At 34.3% G+C, this 17932-nt stretch overlaps 2 protein-coding genes across 3 annotated transcripts in view; both read right to left on the bottom strand.

Annotated features, from left to right (window-relative positions):
- The window catches only part of LOC136822004 (leucine-rich repeat-containing protein 23-like), a 156793-nt gene that overhangs the window by 8142 nt on the left and 130719 nt on the right, over nucleotides 1-17932 (bottom strand). Inside the window, exons 2-10 of one of the 2 annotated variants that reach the window (XM_067078222.1) lie at nucleotides 10775-10934; nucleotides 10081-10199; nucleotides 9725-9776; nucleotides 7313-7420; nucleotides 6448-6541; nucleotides 5585-5852; nucleotides 4408-4484; nucleotides 3670-3785; nucleotides 2527-2559 (exon numbers count right to left, since the gene is read on the bottom strand). In XM_067078222.1, coding sequence (XP_066934323.1) covers nucleotides 2527-2559; nucleotides 3670-3785; nucleotides 4408-4484; nucleotides 5585-5852; nucleotides 6448-6541; nucleotides 7313-7420; nucleotides 9725-9776; nucleotides 10081-10199; nucleotides 10775-10891 — 984 coding nt within the window. In that variant the 5' untranslated portion in view covers nucleotides 10892-10934. Of the gene's footprint in view, nucleotides 1-2526; nucleotides 2560-3669; nucleotides 3786-4407; nucleotides 4485-5584; nucleotides 5853-6447; nucleotides 6542-7312; nucleotides 7421-9724; nucleotides 9777-10080; nucleotides 10200-10774; nucleotides 10939-17932 lie in introns of both variants that reach the window. The other variant, XM_067078223.1, reaches the window with a different exon arrangement.
- On the bottom strand, nucleotides 16274-17881 carry LOC136822030 (uncharacterized). The gene has a single exon (XM_067078250.1). It carries the CDS (start codon nucleotides 17879-17881, stop codon nucleotides 16274-16276), a length of 1608 nt encoding a protein of 535 aa, XP_066934351.1.

Below are 17932 nucleotides of genomic sequence, written 5' to 3'. Positions count from 1 at the left end.
TTCTTAATTTAAGGCGCAAAACACACCCACCCACAAGAAAAAAATTGGCAAAAAAACCAATTGTAAACCACAAAAAACTTTTCAACCAAAAATACTTTGATTTGCCCTTCGAAATTGCCACCCAAAAACATCAATATATTATATATTGAATATATCAAAATTTTCCTTGATTGATAATACAGAGGCTGACCAATATCAATGTCCTGACAAATAAACAATCATAAACAATTATAACAATTTTGGTTTTTTTATCAGAACAGGAACGCAGGCTGTTTTTGCTAAAGCGTAGAAAAAAGTTAAGGAGCACTCGAGACTTAAACTTAAATGCAGAAGATTAGCATTTTTTGGAACATCTTACAATGAGATGATGGAAAATGCCTAGAAATCGTGACTGAATGAGCATAATTGAGGCATAAACAAAATTAACTTGTTCTTACATAAAAAAGCATTAATGGATTTGACCTAGATTGCCCGACAAAAATATTACCATCACATGTATAGCAAAGTCACGTGGGATTTAATGAGTGTGATACTGCTGCAGTAATTTCACTCACGAAACTATTTCGGCATATACACGTTTTTTTATAAGAACATCCAAAATTTTGGAAGCTTTCAGATGTTCTTAACTTTTTGAGTTCCAAGCCTAAAAATGTTCTTATTTTCACCATTTTGAGGGTATTCTTGTCTATTTTCTTAAGAAAAATACTCTTACGAAATTGGGTGTTTTAGGGTTCTCAAAGTATTAAAATGTTCTTAACTTATTCTTAATATTTTGGCTATCGAAGCCTTATGTTCTTATGTAGTTTGTTCCTATATTAAAAAAACGTGTATTGGTGCATTGGTTAATATGGTAATTATTATTTTATTATTAAGGAGATAAATAATGAGGATATTCTCCAGACAAGTCAAAATGTAATTGATTAAATAACTCCTGTTTCGATTCCCCTTCAAATATGCTACAAGTTTTTTTCTATAAGAACAAAGTATAATGGGAACATTGTAAGGCTTCGCAAGCACTAGAACAATCTTTCTCTAGGAAATACAGCAAAATATCAACAAGAAACTGAAAATAAGATACATTTAATTTCGTTGACGTTTTAATAGAAAATCGTGTATATCCATCGGGTTAAATCACTGTCCCATTGAGTAATAATCACATAAGCCAACATTTCTGTCCGGGAAAAAAACCCTTAAAAACCTTAAAAACCGGATATTTTCTAGATTTTTAACTGGAAACATGTTTCTCGAAGATTACGCTCCGTCACAATTAAGGTATTATTGTTGTGCATCAGTGCTGAAAATTTAATGAAACAAAGTCAAGCAAAAATCGATGATATTTTGAGATAAAAAAGATGGTTCAGTTGAAAATTAAACCATGGCAAATTTTTGTGATAAAAAAACAAAGATTTACATAGTCTAGCAAGCTAGACGACTAATTTATACATAGTAGAAATAAAGCAAAAAGTAATGAATGGGACAATTTTAGTCGTCTAGAAACCTTTGTGCACTAACTCCAAACAAAAGAAAAGTGTCAATATTGCAATTATAATTTTTTCCTGCTCCTGCTCTTGAGAAAAAAAATATGTGTGGATTTGTTTATTGAACGTTTTTCATTTGAGTCGATTTCGTTTTGAGAGTTTGTTGTTGCTTGATAAATTGTTTTCTCGCTACGCAAGTTTCTGCGTAGCTAGCCCCTGTATCTTTAAGGCTGGAACACCGGATTCTTCCAGTCGTTTATACAAACTAAATCCCGTATTATTAGTAGTATTAGTATTATTAGTATTACGCGCATCATAAACGACTCCAGTCTAAGATTTACAAAGAAAAATCCGCAAAAACGGCGATTTCCGGTATATTTATATCATTTGTGTACGGGAAAAGATTCCCTGTAAAATTGAAAATCTTAGACATTGCTAATTTGCATCTTTATGCAAAAAATCTGAAAAAAAAACGACGCAATCCTGAGAAAAACTGGTAACAAACGAACAAGAATTTCCTATTCCGGATCCTAAAAGGCTTTTTTATTTAATTGAGCATAACTTTTGATCTAATGAATCGAATTCAATAAATGACCCATCAAAATTTAAGTTTATCTTTCTTCTTTCCAATAAAATAGGAATGTTTCTTTTAAAATTTTTAGATTTCGAGAAAATTACCTTTAAAGAGAGAAACTTTTTTGTGGCGCACCCGGTATATAGGGGTCAGGAATTTTTACCGCAAAGGAGTAACCCCCCTATGTGGTTAGCTAACAGCCTAACCCGTGAGGTCTGTTCACCTGTATATATAGTAATGTCTTAATTATAAATGTTTTTAAATTTCGTATATTTGCAGCGGCTCGGTAGCACAATGCTAGCGAACCGGGCTCAGAATCACTGCCAAAATACTTTGGTGGCTCGCGCCGGGGTCAAATCTACAGTTTTGAAAAAAAATTCGTTGCGAGACGTTCTGAGCATTTAGCTACATGTTAAGACACCTTTACACTCGCTTTACTCCCCATTGCGACACAAAAAGGAAATAATATTATACCTGATACTCCATCTCTTGTCTTGCGTTGTAAACCTACAAAAAGAAAACGAGCATTAAAGTAATACCTAGTGAGGACTACAATAGGCTGCCCAGAATTAATTTTGATATAGGGGATGCGTACAATTTCTGTCCCAGAGGTACCCGAATTTAGGGGTAACCTATTTAAATTGAATTTTTTATTTAAAGCTTCAGAAATCTAATGATTGTATTAAATTCTAGCCATTCAAATTTTCAATCAAAATTTATTGAAATTTAAAACTCATATAAAACTTTCATCAAGTTATTCAAGTTTCTAAAACTTAAAAACACAAAGAAAGGGGTAACTCTCAGACGGGAATTTTATACATAATGAGCAGCCCCTATATAACATATCAGAGGGGGTGCGTGCAGTCTAGGAATACATCCCAAATTCCCCAAGCTTTATCCAGGGAATGATTATTGCCGATTTCTCCTATTCTAGTTATGTCCGCAGTAATGACATTATTATTCATTCTCTTTCTAATGATTTTTTTCGTAGCATTTTATGAATTAAATTTTTCATTGAAAATCACTCATTCAATTCCAAAGAGAGACTCACATTTTTTCCTCTAAGAGATGTTTCAAGTTGTGAGAATGATGAAAAAGATATGTTGTACATAAGAAATTAAATGTTGACAACAGAAATTTTCAAACTTCAGCCTAAAAAAAACATCTTGTCACCAAGTGCCTCCGAAAGATTTGCTTATAAAAGTGGAACCAAGACATTCAGGTCGATATGTCAATTTTAACTTTTCAGGGAAAGTGTTAGAAAGTGCTAGAACATTTTGTCTAGTGATGTTTTTAATGTTAATCAAATTAATGTCATTGAGTCGTTTTTAAGCCCAACTTTAAAATACAATAGTGCCATCCATTCGTTATCGGACTTTTAGCCACCAGCCTGACGCAAAAATTCCGAAATTGGACATTTATTTTTTACTACGATCTTACTATTCCGAATGAGGATGCCCAAATATGTTGCAGAGTAAAATGTTCGTGGAATCCGAACTGTTTTACTTTGGTTTTTTTATCTGTGATAAATGAGTGAAGGTAGAGAGTCTATCCCCATGTTTCCCTAGCTCCCTGCCTGACAGTGCTTGGGATTCGAACACAGCAATAAACACATACTTCCTCAGCTTCCTGGCGTTCATCTTCGAGATAAACATCTTGGTCCAATCTCTCCAAACGACGTAACAAAACCAAGACTTCAACGCGATACCCTTCCTCAAAACATACTGGATTCTCTGTTAAAAAAAGGAAACATACCGTTAAAGTAATACTTTGTGGCTTTGTGTTTTAATATTACCCATTATAAAAGGATTGACAGAATGGTCAAAGAGACTAGGTTTTCTAAATTATTTAAATTTAGCTTGCGACATGTTTTTCTCAATCATACTTTTAAAAAGCTCCCGCTAACGCAAATGTAACTCGGTACTCTTCACCATCGAGTTAGAGAGCGAAAATAGTCTAACAAATAAATATTGAATTGGAGAACATCAACAGCTTTAAAGAGTTTTTTCATGTTTTTTTTTTTTTCATATAAAGCTACAGAACTTGCGGTATAATGGAAACAAAAAGGTTTGCTCCCCTAACCATGGGCCCTGGCAAGCCATTTTGAGTGGGGGGGGGGGGCAATATTTTGGAAAAAAATGTCGGTTATCATGGTTGGGTGACGAATAACATTTTTCACTTTTTACACCCTCAAAGCACCTTAAAACGTATCTAATTGGGGAGAATAATAGTTTTTATGGCTTAAAATAGTAACTTTTAAAAAAGTATGGCATGGTCTGGCCCATGCTAATGGCGGGAATTACGTAACTACATATTATAAAGAGCGTCAAAAGATAGACGGTTGAGGCAACTTACGCCTGAGGATCAAAGCTCGAAGCATTGGTAAACATTTTAATTTCTCAACTTCGCTGAAAGATGTTATATCGTTCTTCCTGGAAAAAGAATGAGCAAGTTTTGAAATTCCGCATCAATGTGCAATGAACTATTCCATTATTAGTCAGTAAACCCTATATAAAGGTTCACACTCAAAGTTCTTTGCATTCTTGAGATCAATGGGGCCACCGGATTTTTATGCAAAATTCTTGGGGGCATATAGACGTCCGAGGGGTCCGTGTCAAGGAAAATTTAGGGAGTACCAAATATTTCATCAAATATTAACAAATACACATTTCCTAATTTTTTTAAACAGAATTCTAAGTCAACCGGAAAAATATCATGCTTTTGAAATTCTTGATAGACTTTGAGTGTTCGAGTCGTTCATAATTTGTGTAATACAGTTATTTGGCTCCTATATATGTTAATACGATAACCGTTATGGTATAATCCCGGGGGGGGGGGCTACTTAGGCAAAATGGGTGCCGGGTATGTGCGAGCCATAAGGGTACCTTTTCTCATTCCTCAAAAGTCTCTCAAAGGAGTACAAATTCAAAAGTTAGTCTCTGAAAGGGTCCCAAAATCACAAAAATCTAAAATTTCTCTCTCAAAGGGTCACGATTTCCAAGAATTTTGACCAAAATTTGGTGAAAATCAAACCAAAATTTGGAAAAAATGGACCAAAATTTAGGAAAAAGTCTCTCAAAGGGTCCCAAAATCACCAAAATTTTGTCTCTTAAAGGGTCGATTTTCGATTTTCGGCTCGGACATACCCGTCACCTCGCAAACCTAGTACCCCCCGGGGGTATAATATTAGTTTGCTCTTTCCATTATAGCTTGTTTATATTATTCTTTATCTGAATTGGGCTTTTCCAGAAAAAAACCGTATACCCCCTGTTCAGGAGGTCCATTTCCGTTCCAAGGGGGTAAAGTTTGATATGTGGCGGAATTCCATAGGGAGATACAACAATCTGTCAAAAATAACTGGAATTCCATGGAGGTAGCCTTTTAAATCCTACTAAAATTCAGAATTCCAGAGGGGTTTAAGCCTGAAATTGCCTGGAATTCCAGGGGGTTGCAGCATTTCCAGCCACAAAATGATGAACCTACTCAACAGGGGGTATACGGATTTTTTCTGGAAAAGCCTGAATGTACGTACCTAAGATTAAGATATTGTAATTGTCGAAGGTTATCTGTAAACCCATCCAAATTGGACAAGTTATTATTCCTCAAATGTAAGATCATCAAGTTCCTTAAGCGTCCAAGGTCTTCAATTTTAGTGATCAAGTTATCTGCCAAGTAAAGTTTCTTTAATTCGACAATGTGTACTCCAGCTGTTGATGTCAGCTTATTGGCTTTCAGTTCGAGTTGTGATAAACGTGCCAGTTTTGTAGCATTCAGCGTAGTGAGATCGGTGAGCTGGTTACCTAATTCAAAATAGTAGAAATGAAAAGTAGGAAAAGTGAAGTGAAAGTTTCACACCAACAGCGTCAAGTGTGTGCTAAAGAAGAAACGGATTGCTGCTTATTCAGTATGGCCTCAGCACTGCAAATAGTCGAACGTGCGCAACGCACTGGGCTCAACTTCGGTAGCTTCAGATTATTCAAAATAGCCAGATTGTAGCAAAACAAACTAGCTTTTAAAAACTCATTATTAATAAAAGTCACAAAAGGTCTTTTTGGTAAAAAACTCGTCTCCACGAAATGATGAAAAAAGCACCCCCACAAAGCACACACACACACCTGAGGAACAAGTGTGCCAAATTTCAGTCAAATCGGACAATTTTTATAGTCTCCAGGCTGCCCCAAAGTTTTGGGATATACACACACACACACCCGAGGAACAAGTGTGCCAAATTTCAGGGGCGATTAGCGATGCGAAAAATGACCTCGCTAAGTCGTCAATTTGTATGGGGCTCTAACCCATAACATTACGGTCAGGAATAAAAAGAGCTACCATTTGACCACGTCCCCTATCCATCTTAAAGCACTCAAGAAAGTTTCCATATTCGAAATCACATACCACCTAGATTGAGTGTTTCCAGCAAAGGATGAGCAATCCCTTCACAACCGGTGATCTTGTTTTCTGAACAATTCAAAATTTGTAAGTACGGTAACTAAAGAAAAAAAGTATATGCTTTTAAGGCCGGTCTCCACTTGCGCGCGCTTCGATCGCACTTTTTCGAGCAAAGCTTCCACGCTATTGGTCAAAAGAAAAATGAAGCAACTCCATTGGCGCGATCTGACGTAACGGTTGAAAAAAGTTGAAATGTGTTCAACTTTTTTTTCAAGCGCGCGCTACGTTTTTATGACGTGATCTTAAAAAGTGCGATCGTAGCGCGCGCAAGTGGAGACCGGCCTTTATACTGTGAAAAGTCAAGAAGTCTACAGTGTACCCAATGAAGAACGTAGCATTTCAAAGATCTTTGTTCGGCTCGGTTTATATCCGTTCAGTATCTTGTACGTAATCGTAAACAATCAAGCTCATAATAAATGATCAAAACTTAATGGAGTAAATAAAAGTTGAATTTCATGTATATTTCATTTTAGCTTGTATTTTAAATGGAAAAAATTAAGATTAATTTAGATTCTGGCTTTAGAGCAGAGTGAATTAATATTGGTCCATAGAGATTTTTATCAACGCTTTTTATCAGTAGCTGAAAGAAGAGTAAGAATCTTTTTTTTTCACTGAAGCTTTGAAAAAAATTCAACACTTTGTTGAAATTGGTGTTATGCTTTTAATAGGCCATCCCAATTAGTATTAGACGGACTATAAACTTTAGTTCTTAAAATGGATAAGGACAGTACTTATAAGTAAAAACGAAGAGTCCATTTTTCATTCTCTAATTACTCAAGTTATATAATTTGAGCAACCTTTCATGAATTACCTCATTCAATTTTGCAGAAGCAAGCCTGTTCTTGTCAGCTTTGATGGTCAGTAAATGAGTCAAAAAATTCAATGGACTCAAATCATTGATACTGTTAATAGATAGATCCTATAAAAAAGAAAAAAGAAATCCATGGAACTGATTTTCGCGCAAAGTACAGGGCTCGAAATAACGTTCGGACACCGGACATTGTCCGACCCAAATGGCTTCATGTCCGACCCAAAAATCATAATTTTAAAGCTAAAGCAACCCTGATCGGACATTTTGTCCGACCCACTTGAAATCGTTATTTCGAGCCTTGAAAGTAATCAAAATTGATGTTTTTGTTTAACTGTTATCACCATTGACACCCAATTTCATAGAATGCACCTGAGCTTAGGGAAGGGGGGGGGGCTAAATCTTTTATTCTTGTTTGGGGACTACCTTAATAGGGGATGAGCTGATGTTTCAGATAATTTTTCAATATTCAATAATTTTGAAAAATCTAGCTTTTCCTTATCTGCCAATGCACCACGTTGATATTTGCAAATAGGAAAATCTTTTCTTTATGAAAGTGATTCTTTGATTATTTTGTTTACGAGTTCTACATTCTGAAAATTTATGCTGGGGATGCTGGTCAAAGATAGAGGGGGTATTTGTGACATTTTTGTCGAGGTTTACATTTAGCCCCATAAAATGTGCTAAGTTCGAGGTTGACAACTGAAACTTTAGTATGGTTAGGCTGAATAATTTTTCTTTCTAGACATACCGTTTCTAATGACTTTTTGAAATTTTGACATGGAAAAAGAAATTAATGAAAGTTAATAAAAGTCAGTTTCTTTTAAATAACTTTCGAACTACTTTTAGTTAGAGCATCCTCTATACGATAAAAAAAGAATGAACAAAAGATTTAAATCATGTAGCTCACAATATCTCGGCAAACCTGTATACTTTTTTTGGTGCACCCGGGTATAAGTATCTTTTTATGAGGTTTACCCTAACTCGAGAGATATGCTATTTCGAAGTAGGAGCCAAAGTTGAGGTTAACATGGCCTGAGGTTGAGACTGTTAGGGTTCTTTGACACCCTTTAAGTTCACCCTGAATTAGATATTGGATATATTATAGCTCTGAAATTTTCCCTAAGGGTTGAAATTGCTATGAAGGGTGTTATTTGAGGTTGACATTTATTAAATGGCTCCAAAAATAAGGTTAACATTAGTTTTGTGCATAATTTTGATAAAGGTAGATTAATATGATGACTTTGGCTTACAAAATATCATTATGGGCCATCTAAAAATCTTTTTCCAAGGAAATATCTGTTATTTGAGCAACGTTTATTTCAATGCAAGGTAAAGTCCTTATGATGGAAACAGCCAGAAGCTTTTTCAAAATCATTTGTAAACCTCAATTATATTTGTTTTTAAGACAAAAAGACTATTTATTGAAGCGTTTTTTGAGGTTGACACCCCAAAAAGCCTTTTCTGTCCAATTTTGACTTTTGCGGCTTGTCAACCTCAAAAACAGCTCATTTGATAGGTTTTGTTTGAAAATCTATCTTTTCTTAGCAATTTTGCCTTACTTAAAACATATTGTAATGTCCTAAGTCTAAATTTTGAGGTTTGCAGTGCATTTTAATAACACCGATTTTTTCAACCTCAAATTAGGTAATATAATAAGAAATCTTGGCTCTTTTAACACTTTTTGTTTTGTATAACTATCCAGGGGGCTATTCACACCAATTTTTACATTTCCTTTTCTGAGGATGACACTTCCTTGAAATGGTCATTTTTGGCCTGTCAACCTCAAACTGGCTCGAATAAGGAAAATACCTATATCTATGGCTTAGTCTTTATTAGCTCTATCACCTCCTGAAATCTTATTTCAGGATACCAAGTTTTGAGAAAGATTTTGAAAAAAATTTTAAATTTGGTGTTTTTTTTCAAGAAATAAAAATCTGGGGGCTATTTCATTAATCCCCCTGAAAATTGCTTGGGGTTGAACCTGTCTATTTTCTATGAATTTCCCACGTGATTCTGTTATTTGGCTTTCCAGAAGAAATTTGTATACCCCATGTTGAGGAGGTCCAAGGGGTAAGATTTAAGAATGTTGAGGAATTCCATAGGTATATACAAGAATCTGTTAAAAGAAACTGGAATTCCATGGGGGTAACTTTTAAAGTCCTACAAAAATTCAGAATTCCAGAGGGTTTGAGACCTAAAATTGCCTGGAATTCCAGGGGGTTACAGCATCTCAAGCAACAAAAGTTTGGACCTCCTAAACAGGGATATACAGTTTTTTCTGGAAAAGCCCAATTTCCCAGATCTTTCATAAAAACTGTTTTTCTTATGAATAATTTTTGCTGTGTAAAGATGAGTTAGATGATTAGTTAAACGAAAAACAGCTCTCTTGAAGATGGACTTCATGGAACTTACCACATAACGTAGATGGACAAAAACTTTTAAGCATGATATGTCAGTAATTTCTCTGAAAGGTAAGATAACAAGAGTTGACTAAAATTTTGCGCCTCCACACCATATTAACTTATCAAGCTCTCTTGAGGAAAAGATAAAGACCTTTAAAGTAGAAGGTGAAATATTTGCAAAATATATTAAATGCTCAAAATATATAATAAGTGTCAAAGTAGTTTTCATAAAAATTTAAAACTATTTGCCTTCTATTTTTCCTGTAAAAACAATCGAGAGGGAGTTAAGAGTCTAAAGCCTCATTAACATTCTATTCTAGAGAAAAACATAAATTACAATCTGGAAAATATCATACTAGTACAAACCTATCTTTGATGTCCAATCTCACATAAGCATGAGCTAAACCATTCCCTGTTTTACACAACAAGGAGAGACAGCCTTCATTAGCAATAATTTCTTGTGTTAATGGCTTTTGAACAATATCCTAAAAATCATATTAAAGATTAAGATGGAATTGATTAAGAAGGTTAAAGGGAAAGACACATAAAAATGAATGTTAGTTTCAAGATTATTGTCATACTCTTCAGAAAACCTCTTTCTATTTGCTTCTTGTGCTATGGCTGTAAATGTCCTTCGAGTGATCAAGAACGATAGACGTCATAAAGAATAGAAATGTTTGGTAGCTTAATTCAGGATTATGGAAAGAAACTTTTGTCCAAGTTTCATTTTTAATTTGGTTACCCCTTCTAAACAATTAAACGTAAGAAGCCAATTAAATGCCACAGCCAGAAAAAGTCAGTCATTAAAATCAAAAAATTATTATTGAACAAAATTAAGTTTTTTCATATAAAAACTATCCTTGTGGATTAGTTTTTGCAATTTTTGCAAATTTTGGCCATTTTCACGCAAAATTAGCCCTTGCAAAAATTATTTTAACTAAAACCCCTAGTATGAAAAAAATTGGGTGAAAAAGGTTGACCCGCAAAATTTAGTCCATGCGGAAAATTTAGAATCTTAATTTGCAAAGTCATCAAAAATTAATCCACTTATATGACATACATCTTCCTTCATTCCATCTTCATCGTCGTCGTCATCATCTTCTTCATCTTTTACTGCATCAACTTCTGGATCTTCAATTTCATCACCATCATCATCAAAATCTGAAAGGTCTGACATTTTTTATCTATAATGTTTCCTCCTTTTTTTAAGCTATTTTTATCTTAAAAATCAAAGTAAGAAGCATACAACATCTTTTACTCATACCTACAGTAGCAAAAACACCAGTAATTTTCTAAATTTCTCATTATTATATTTTAATAGACACTAATGGTGACAATGAAGCAAAAAAGCTTTGAATCATAAGAAAAAGAGAAAAAGGGTCAAGCTGCTGATCAGTGTCAGCTTTTCAGGCTCAAGGGATGGGTTTTGAAAATAATATCAAATTTTGCATCTGACTTTATTAAAATTTACTATTTCAGGGTTCAAAAGTTGTGGAATTTCTGTAAACTGACAGTGTCTGAAAAAAGATTTTTCCTCTCTTACTATCATGCAAAGAAAAATAGTTTTGACCTTTTTATCATTTCCAGCTTTAAAAAAGGGTGTAGGAATTAGACCAAGTTACGGTAATTAAGAAACGATTTCCTAACTAGGAAAGAGAACTTTCCTCTAAATAGAAAGTTTCAAGCGGGGGCACAATTGAGATATGTCTCTTGAAAAACAATAACCCGATGAACCCTTTCTACACTACACAGAAACAAAATTTCAAAATCCTGTCCCAGAGCTTTAATACTTTGAAGTTTTCTAACAAACTAACGAAAAAATTGGGGAAAAAATCCAAAAAAATCAAAATACACTGTTTAGTAGTGTCGACTGCGCACGCATCCAAACAATTTTCCATTGTTTTGATTTTAGCGACCGCAGGAAACTTCACTCTTTCCCTTAAAAAAACGGTAGGTAAAATTTCGGTTCTCGTAAGGAAACCCAGCAGAGAAATGCATCAGTTGAGGGAAACTTGCATAGCCATCAAATGACTGACCAATCAAAGCAGCAAAATTTCAAAACAAATGAGCTACGCAGCTCCGCTCGCAGCTCCACTCTACCATTTTTGTTTTGATTTAACTTTGTATTTTAATGACCAGCCAGGTCATTCATTTGAGGGCCATGCATGTTAGCCTCCACTGATGCAAGTTACCCGATCTCTCAAATATGTTTACATTCCTCTAACCTTCCACAGTACTAAAGTGCGCATTTTTACCTACCGTTTTTACGGTGAAACACGGTGGAGATAGCGAGACTCCTAAACGATGTATTGTGCTTTTAATGTATAGCTATTTTCTCTAGCTCTTCTTCGCAGAAAAAACTAACACACATAAACAAAACAAACAACACTGATAAATTAGATTGAAACTACGGGGAAAACACCATTATTTTAGCTATACTTTGCAAGAACACAACAGTTCACAGAAAAATGAACGTCAACAAGGCAATGCCCTGAATTTTAATTATGACAAAAGAAAAGGAGGCATTTCCTGCCACAAAAGTCAGAGATTGGGGAGAATTTTCAATCTAAAAGCTGTCAATATCAAACACAAAAATATCTGGAAGGGAAGTCTTTCCCCTCGTTTGTTCAACACCCTTCCCAAACCAATAAGAGATTTGACAAACTGCCCCAAAGAAGTATTCAAAAAACACTTAGACACCTTCCTCACAACTGTTCCGGACGAACCACTGCTTGCCCACTATTTGACCCTTAGGCAAGCTGACTCCAACAGCCTGAAGGAAATGTTGAAGCATCAGACTCAACGAGTTGGATTAGCTGTTTAAGCAGAAGCTACAAAGAGGTACAAAGAGGTAGGTACGAAAGTTGCGTGACTTCTGGAGTCACTACAACAGATACAGCCCCATGATCAGAAGAAATCAGAAGAAGAAATTTGCTTTATGACAAGATTTTCAAAAACCCAGAAATCTTTCCGCCTGTTAAACCTGGTGAAATGAAATCTGGTGTTATAGACAGGCAGCTAATGACATCAAAAAAAGTGAAATAAGTGAAAATTGAGGGACAAATATTAAGTACTTATTTTGAAATCATTATAGTTTAGAGAGTCAGAAAAATTTACTTGGCGTGTTTAAAAATCTTTAACGGACGTGTCAGAGAATAACTTATAAATTGATGATGTCACAAGCAAAAGTGAAAAATTGATGTTGCAAAATTTTAAAGTTTTATATACCATTCGAAGCGTTTTCTGATGTAGATTTTAAATCACATCAGTCTTAATAAGTAAAAATTTGAATATGAAAAGTTATGAAGGTCCATAGCTCCTCTATGACGTCATTTTTGAAAAAATGCCTCCTTCTATAAGGAATCACGATCTCAATTTCCGCGAGTTAGCTTTCAAATGGTATAAATTGTTTTTCGTTTTGATGACGTTGAAATTTGACATTTTCAGGGGGTTAAAGGGTCATGATTGACCAAAATCACATGTCAAATTTAAGTCATAACTTTTGAAATCTAAATTTTCACTTATTGAGACCGATGTGATTTGAAATCTACATCAATAAACGCGTCGAATGGTATATATATCATTACTATGTGCGGAAATCAAATTTTCACTTTTGGTGGTGACGTCATCAGCTAACAAATTACTACCGGACGTGTCCGTTAAATAAATTTTCGGACGCCGAGTAAAATTTTTAGAATCAGTAGATATATGGGAACAAGAAAAACCAACTCAGCATTTGTCCAAAAGTCATCCAGATTTTAGATGTCGTCAGCTGCCTGTCTATTAGAATGGCGCTGCTCCTCTCGTCTTGAAAAGCTTTAACAACTTATACCAATACCAATACCTTATATACTTTTTATATGAACTCCTTAAGCTAATGTGCCAAAAGTAATTACTGCCTCACGCAGAATATATTCGGCGCACTTTGCACAATTTCCAAACTTGAAGTTATACTGGCAGTTAGTGGAAGTACTTCGATTTGTGAAGCGTCTTTGCGTCACACAGAACAAAAGAAAATAGTAAAAGACAAAGGGATTACCCATAGCCCACCATTTCGCAACCATGGGGAATCGTGATTTTAGGGAAATGGGAATCCTTATATCAAATAAAGCATCTTCTGAAAATTTCATTCTTCCCCATAAATGCGAAATTAATGAAAAACAAAGAACCTTTCATTTTCTGATCGTCTTTTCAATCTGCCATGAAGTGTTATAAAATTCCTTATAAAAAGACCCATACAGTACTAATTGATAAATTCGATTATCGAAGTAATCGATAATGATCGAAGTGATCGAACGACCACTTATCGATTAACAATCGAATGTCGAGTACCAAAATTTCAAAAAAATTGTTGAGTATTCGATCACTTTCTTAACCAACGGGTACATAATGCATAAAACATAATACATATTGCATAATAGTATTGTGTAATTTACAGAACGATTTTATATTTTCTAAAACTCTCCTTTGTAGAGGCTAAAACCGCGAAAACCTCTTTAGAAGAGTTTCTTAAGTAAACATTCCAATCAGAGGGATTTCCCTAGACATGATATTTACTTTTCGAATCCGAACGAAAGAGAAAACATTCGAATCATAACAAACAACAAAGGGTTTTCCGTCAGCATAAATAATAAGCAGATGCAACAGATCAGATTGATCAGAAAGGTTTCCCCCTTCTTCTTTCTCAAACAAAGGTAAACACATAAACATTCGAATGTAAAAAGATTCGAAGTTTATTTTCTTTGATCTAGCTTTTGCATGAAGCTCTTTAATTTATATTGGCTTATCTAACAAAAAGCTTTCACATGGTTAATGATTTGTAAGAGGGAAAACTCGTTGAACTTTATTAGCAATTGTTTGAAAAGATCTCTGAGAAAACCCAGAATAAAGATCTTGCTATAAAATTTACGTTTTCGAGTAAGAAAAGTAATACCTGGTGCGCCACAAAAAAGTTTCTCTCTTTAAAAGTAGTTTTCTCTAAATTTAAAAATTTTAAAGGAACCATTTTTATTTTATTGGAAAGAAGAAAAATAAACTTAAATTTTGATGGGTCATTTATTGAATTCGATTCATTAGAAAGATCAAAAGTTATGCTCAATTGAATAAAAAAGTTACTTTTGGAAAGTGCTCAAAAACGTTAAAAATCGACCTATCAAATTATTCAGAAGCATAATTACATGATATATCAGTATTTTTGTTTCATTCATTAAAAATGATAATTAGCTGTCTAAATGACCTTTTGTTATTTAAAGGAAGGTTGAATTTCAATGAAAGGAAGAAAATTCGTCGAAAAAGGCCAAGAAATCTGGTAGAATTCATAAAAATACATCAAATATGGGTTTCGAGGTAGATTCAGCCTTACATAGACTTAATCCAGTCTAGAACCAAAAATCTGAGGAAAATTTCGGTAAAACTAAATCAAATTAATTTTGATGAATATTTTGAACCCTTTCGACCCTTCAGTTTCAAAATTTATGTGTTTAGTTATTGAAAAATGCGCTTAATCATGTAAAGGCTATTGCGATTGCCAAATTTAAAGTAAAAATTTGATAGGTCGATTTTTAACGTTTTCGAGCACTTTCTGAAAGTAACATTTTTATTCAATTGGATATAACTTTTGATCTAATGAATCGAGTTTAATAAATGACCCATCAAAATTTAAGTCTGTCTTTCTTCTTTCCAATGAAATAGGAATGGTTCTTTTGAAATTTTTAGATTTTGAGAAAATTTGTTTCAAAGAGAGAAACTTTTGTGTGGCGCATCCAGTATACGGAGGAGATTTTGCGTTTTTTCTACACTATATTACGTTCTGTAAAATACAACTATGAAAATCAAAATGGTAACAAGCATTTTCAGTGGATCATGGATTTTCTTCATCATCCAAAATTCAAATTTACAGCTTTCTACCTTTTTTTTTGGTAGAAAATGGTATATTTGTTTTGTTGAAAGTACTATCTCTCAGATTCTCCTTATTATAGCCTCTAAAATTGACATTTTTCAAATATATGCATTATGCATTATGCAATATGCACTATGTTTTATGCATTTTGTACCCGTCACTTTCTTAACAACCCTTTAAAGACTTGATAACCGTTCGAGTACTTTGATTGTTATTAATTACTTTCGCAAGCCTCGAAATAACGATTTCAAGTGAGTCGGACAAAATGTCCGATCAGGGTTGCTTTAGCTTGAAAATTATGATTTTTAGGTCGGACATGAAGCTATTTGGGTCGGACAATGTCCGATGTCTGACCGTTATTTCGAGCCCTGATTTCGATAACTTTGACAACTTTGATAACATATTGATTTTACTTCGATAAACAATTACAGTACTATGATATATTCGATAAAAATCAAGAAAACAAAAATTTGTTCAATTTATTGTAAAAGCTTTTCGACTATCGTCATCGTCAGTACAGTAAAAAATACATAAGCATATGAAAAAGTATCTACAATTTATAAAGAAAATGTTAAAAAGTTGAGAAATCACATCAATTGTCACGGGAGCAACGATGCCATGACGATTAATGTGTTTTCTTTTGTTCCAGAGTAAAATAATTTACGTTATGCCGTTTCTAAATAAGTTTAATTGCTTAGTCTCTAGTTGATTGTTTAGTGAAGGCTTTTTCAATGCGATTTGGAAAGCCTCTAAGTTTTTCCTTTCTTTGCTCTTAAGTGGTGCCGAAATTAGAACCTTCCAGTTAAATACATGACTATTATCATTACTCTCTAAATGTTTGGCGGGCTCCGAATTACCTTTTAGCGAGTTGTGTTCACTCCAGCGAACTTCAACATTTCTAGCCGTTTCACCGATATAAGTTTCTCCACACGAACATTCGCCAACGTAGATCTTGCAACTCGGGTGTGGATTTTTACTCTTGAGCTTGAACAGACTTTTCACTTTCTTTGTATTCCATTTGATTATAATCATATATTTATTCTTTGTAAACTCATGAAATTTGGACATGAACGATTTAGAAATTCCTTCATTCTTCGGACAATAAGGTAGCTCAATACGCACATATGGTTTTGGTTCCTTAAATAGGTTTTTAGGGATTATCATCTCGTCGTTTTGATTTTCATTGAATTGTCTAATAACACTAGATACAAATCGTTTAGGAAAACCCGCTGAATGAAACTTGTCAGCAATTATCACTTTTTCGCTGTCGAAATTTGAGGAGATTCTTTGCGCTCTGTACAAATCTGCATTTATTGTATTACGTTTGTACTTCTTAGGCACTTTGGAACTCCAATGAACAGGAACTTTGTTTTGCCCTCTATGCACAGACGTTTCTATCGTGGTGTTAGTATACTGAATTTGAGTGTCAAGAAACTTATTTGGCGATATCTCGATCGTAAATTTGATCTTATTGTGATAATTATTGAATTTCTCGAATAGCTCGTCAGGTGCGTTTTTCTTCCGTTTGTTTATAGAGTCATCGACAAACCTTCTATAAAACTCCGGTTTTGATGGTTCGACAATGTCCTTTTCCATTTTGGTCATGAAAATGTTAGCAAACACTACAGACAACGGACCGCCCATTGTGCATCCGTCAATTTGTTGGTAAAATTTATCGTTGAATAAGAATAAACTTTCGGTGGATAATTTCATTAGTAAGCGCTTGAATATCAATCTCGACGAAAGTTTTGGTAGTTTTCCATGCACATAAATCTCATCAAGGATGTAATCAATAGTTTCTCTAACAGGGACGTTGGTGAAAAGACTCTCCACATCGTAGGAAACATACTCCTCATCGTGTTGTAACGGTGGTTGATTTTTCAGCATGGTTGGAAACTTCTGGGTGTTATTGATCATGTACTCATTTTCAGATAACAGTGGTTGCAGATATTTAGCAATTATTTGGGCAGCCTTGTATGTGCAGGTCCCTACTTGAGCTATTATAGGTCGAAACTTCAAGTTCCTCACGTCGATATTGTTGATATTGTTGAATTTGTGTGTTTTTGCCAAACCATATAACTGAGCTGGCTGGTTTGCTGTTGGTATCATATCTTTGTAGTGTTCGTATTTATTAAAGTTCCTGTAGAGAAAATCTTTAAAAATTTTCAGGTCATGGAGCGTTGTATCTTCCGCTTGCTTGTATATCCCGTTGTTAATTCCATCGTCGATCATACCCTGTAATTTATTGATATAATCTAACCTGTTCATGACTATTACACATGATTCTTTGTCACCTGGCACTACTACTAAGTTCTCATT

Source organism: Clytia hemisphaerica, unplaced genomic scaffold (assembly GCF_902728285.1).
Source record: "Clytia hemisphaerica strain Z4C2 unplaced genomic scaffold, Clytia hemisphaerica genome assembly, whole genome shotgun sequence".
Lineage (NCBI taxonomy): Eukaryota > Metazoa > Cnidaria > Hydrozoa > Leptothecata > Clytiidae > Clytia > Clytia hemisphaerica.
The sequence above is the reverse complement of the archived record's forward strand: the minus strand, read 5'-3'. Positions and strand labels throughout refer to the sequence as shown.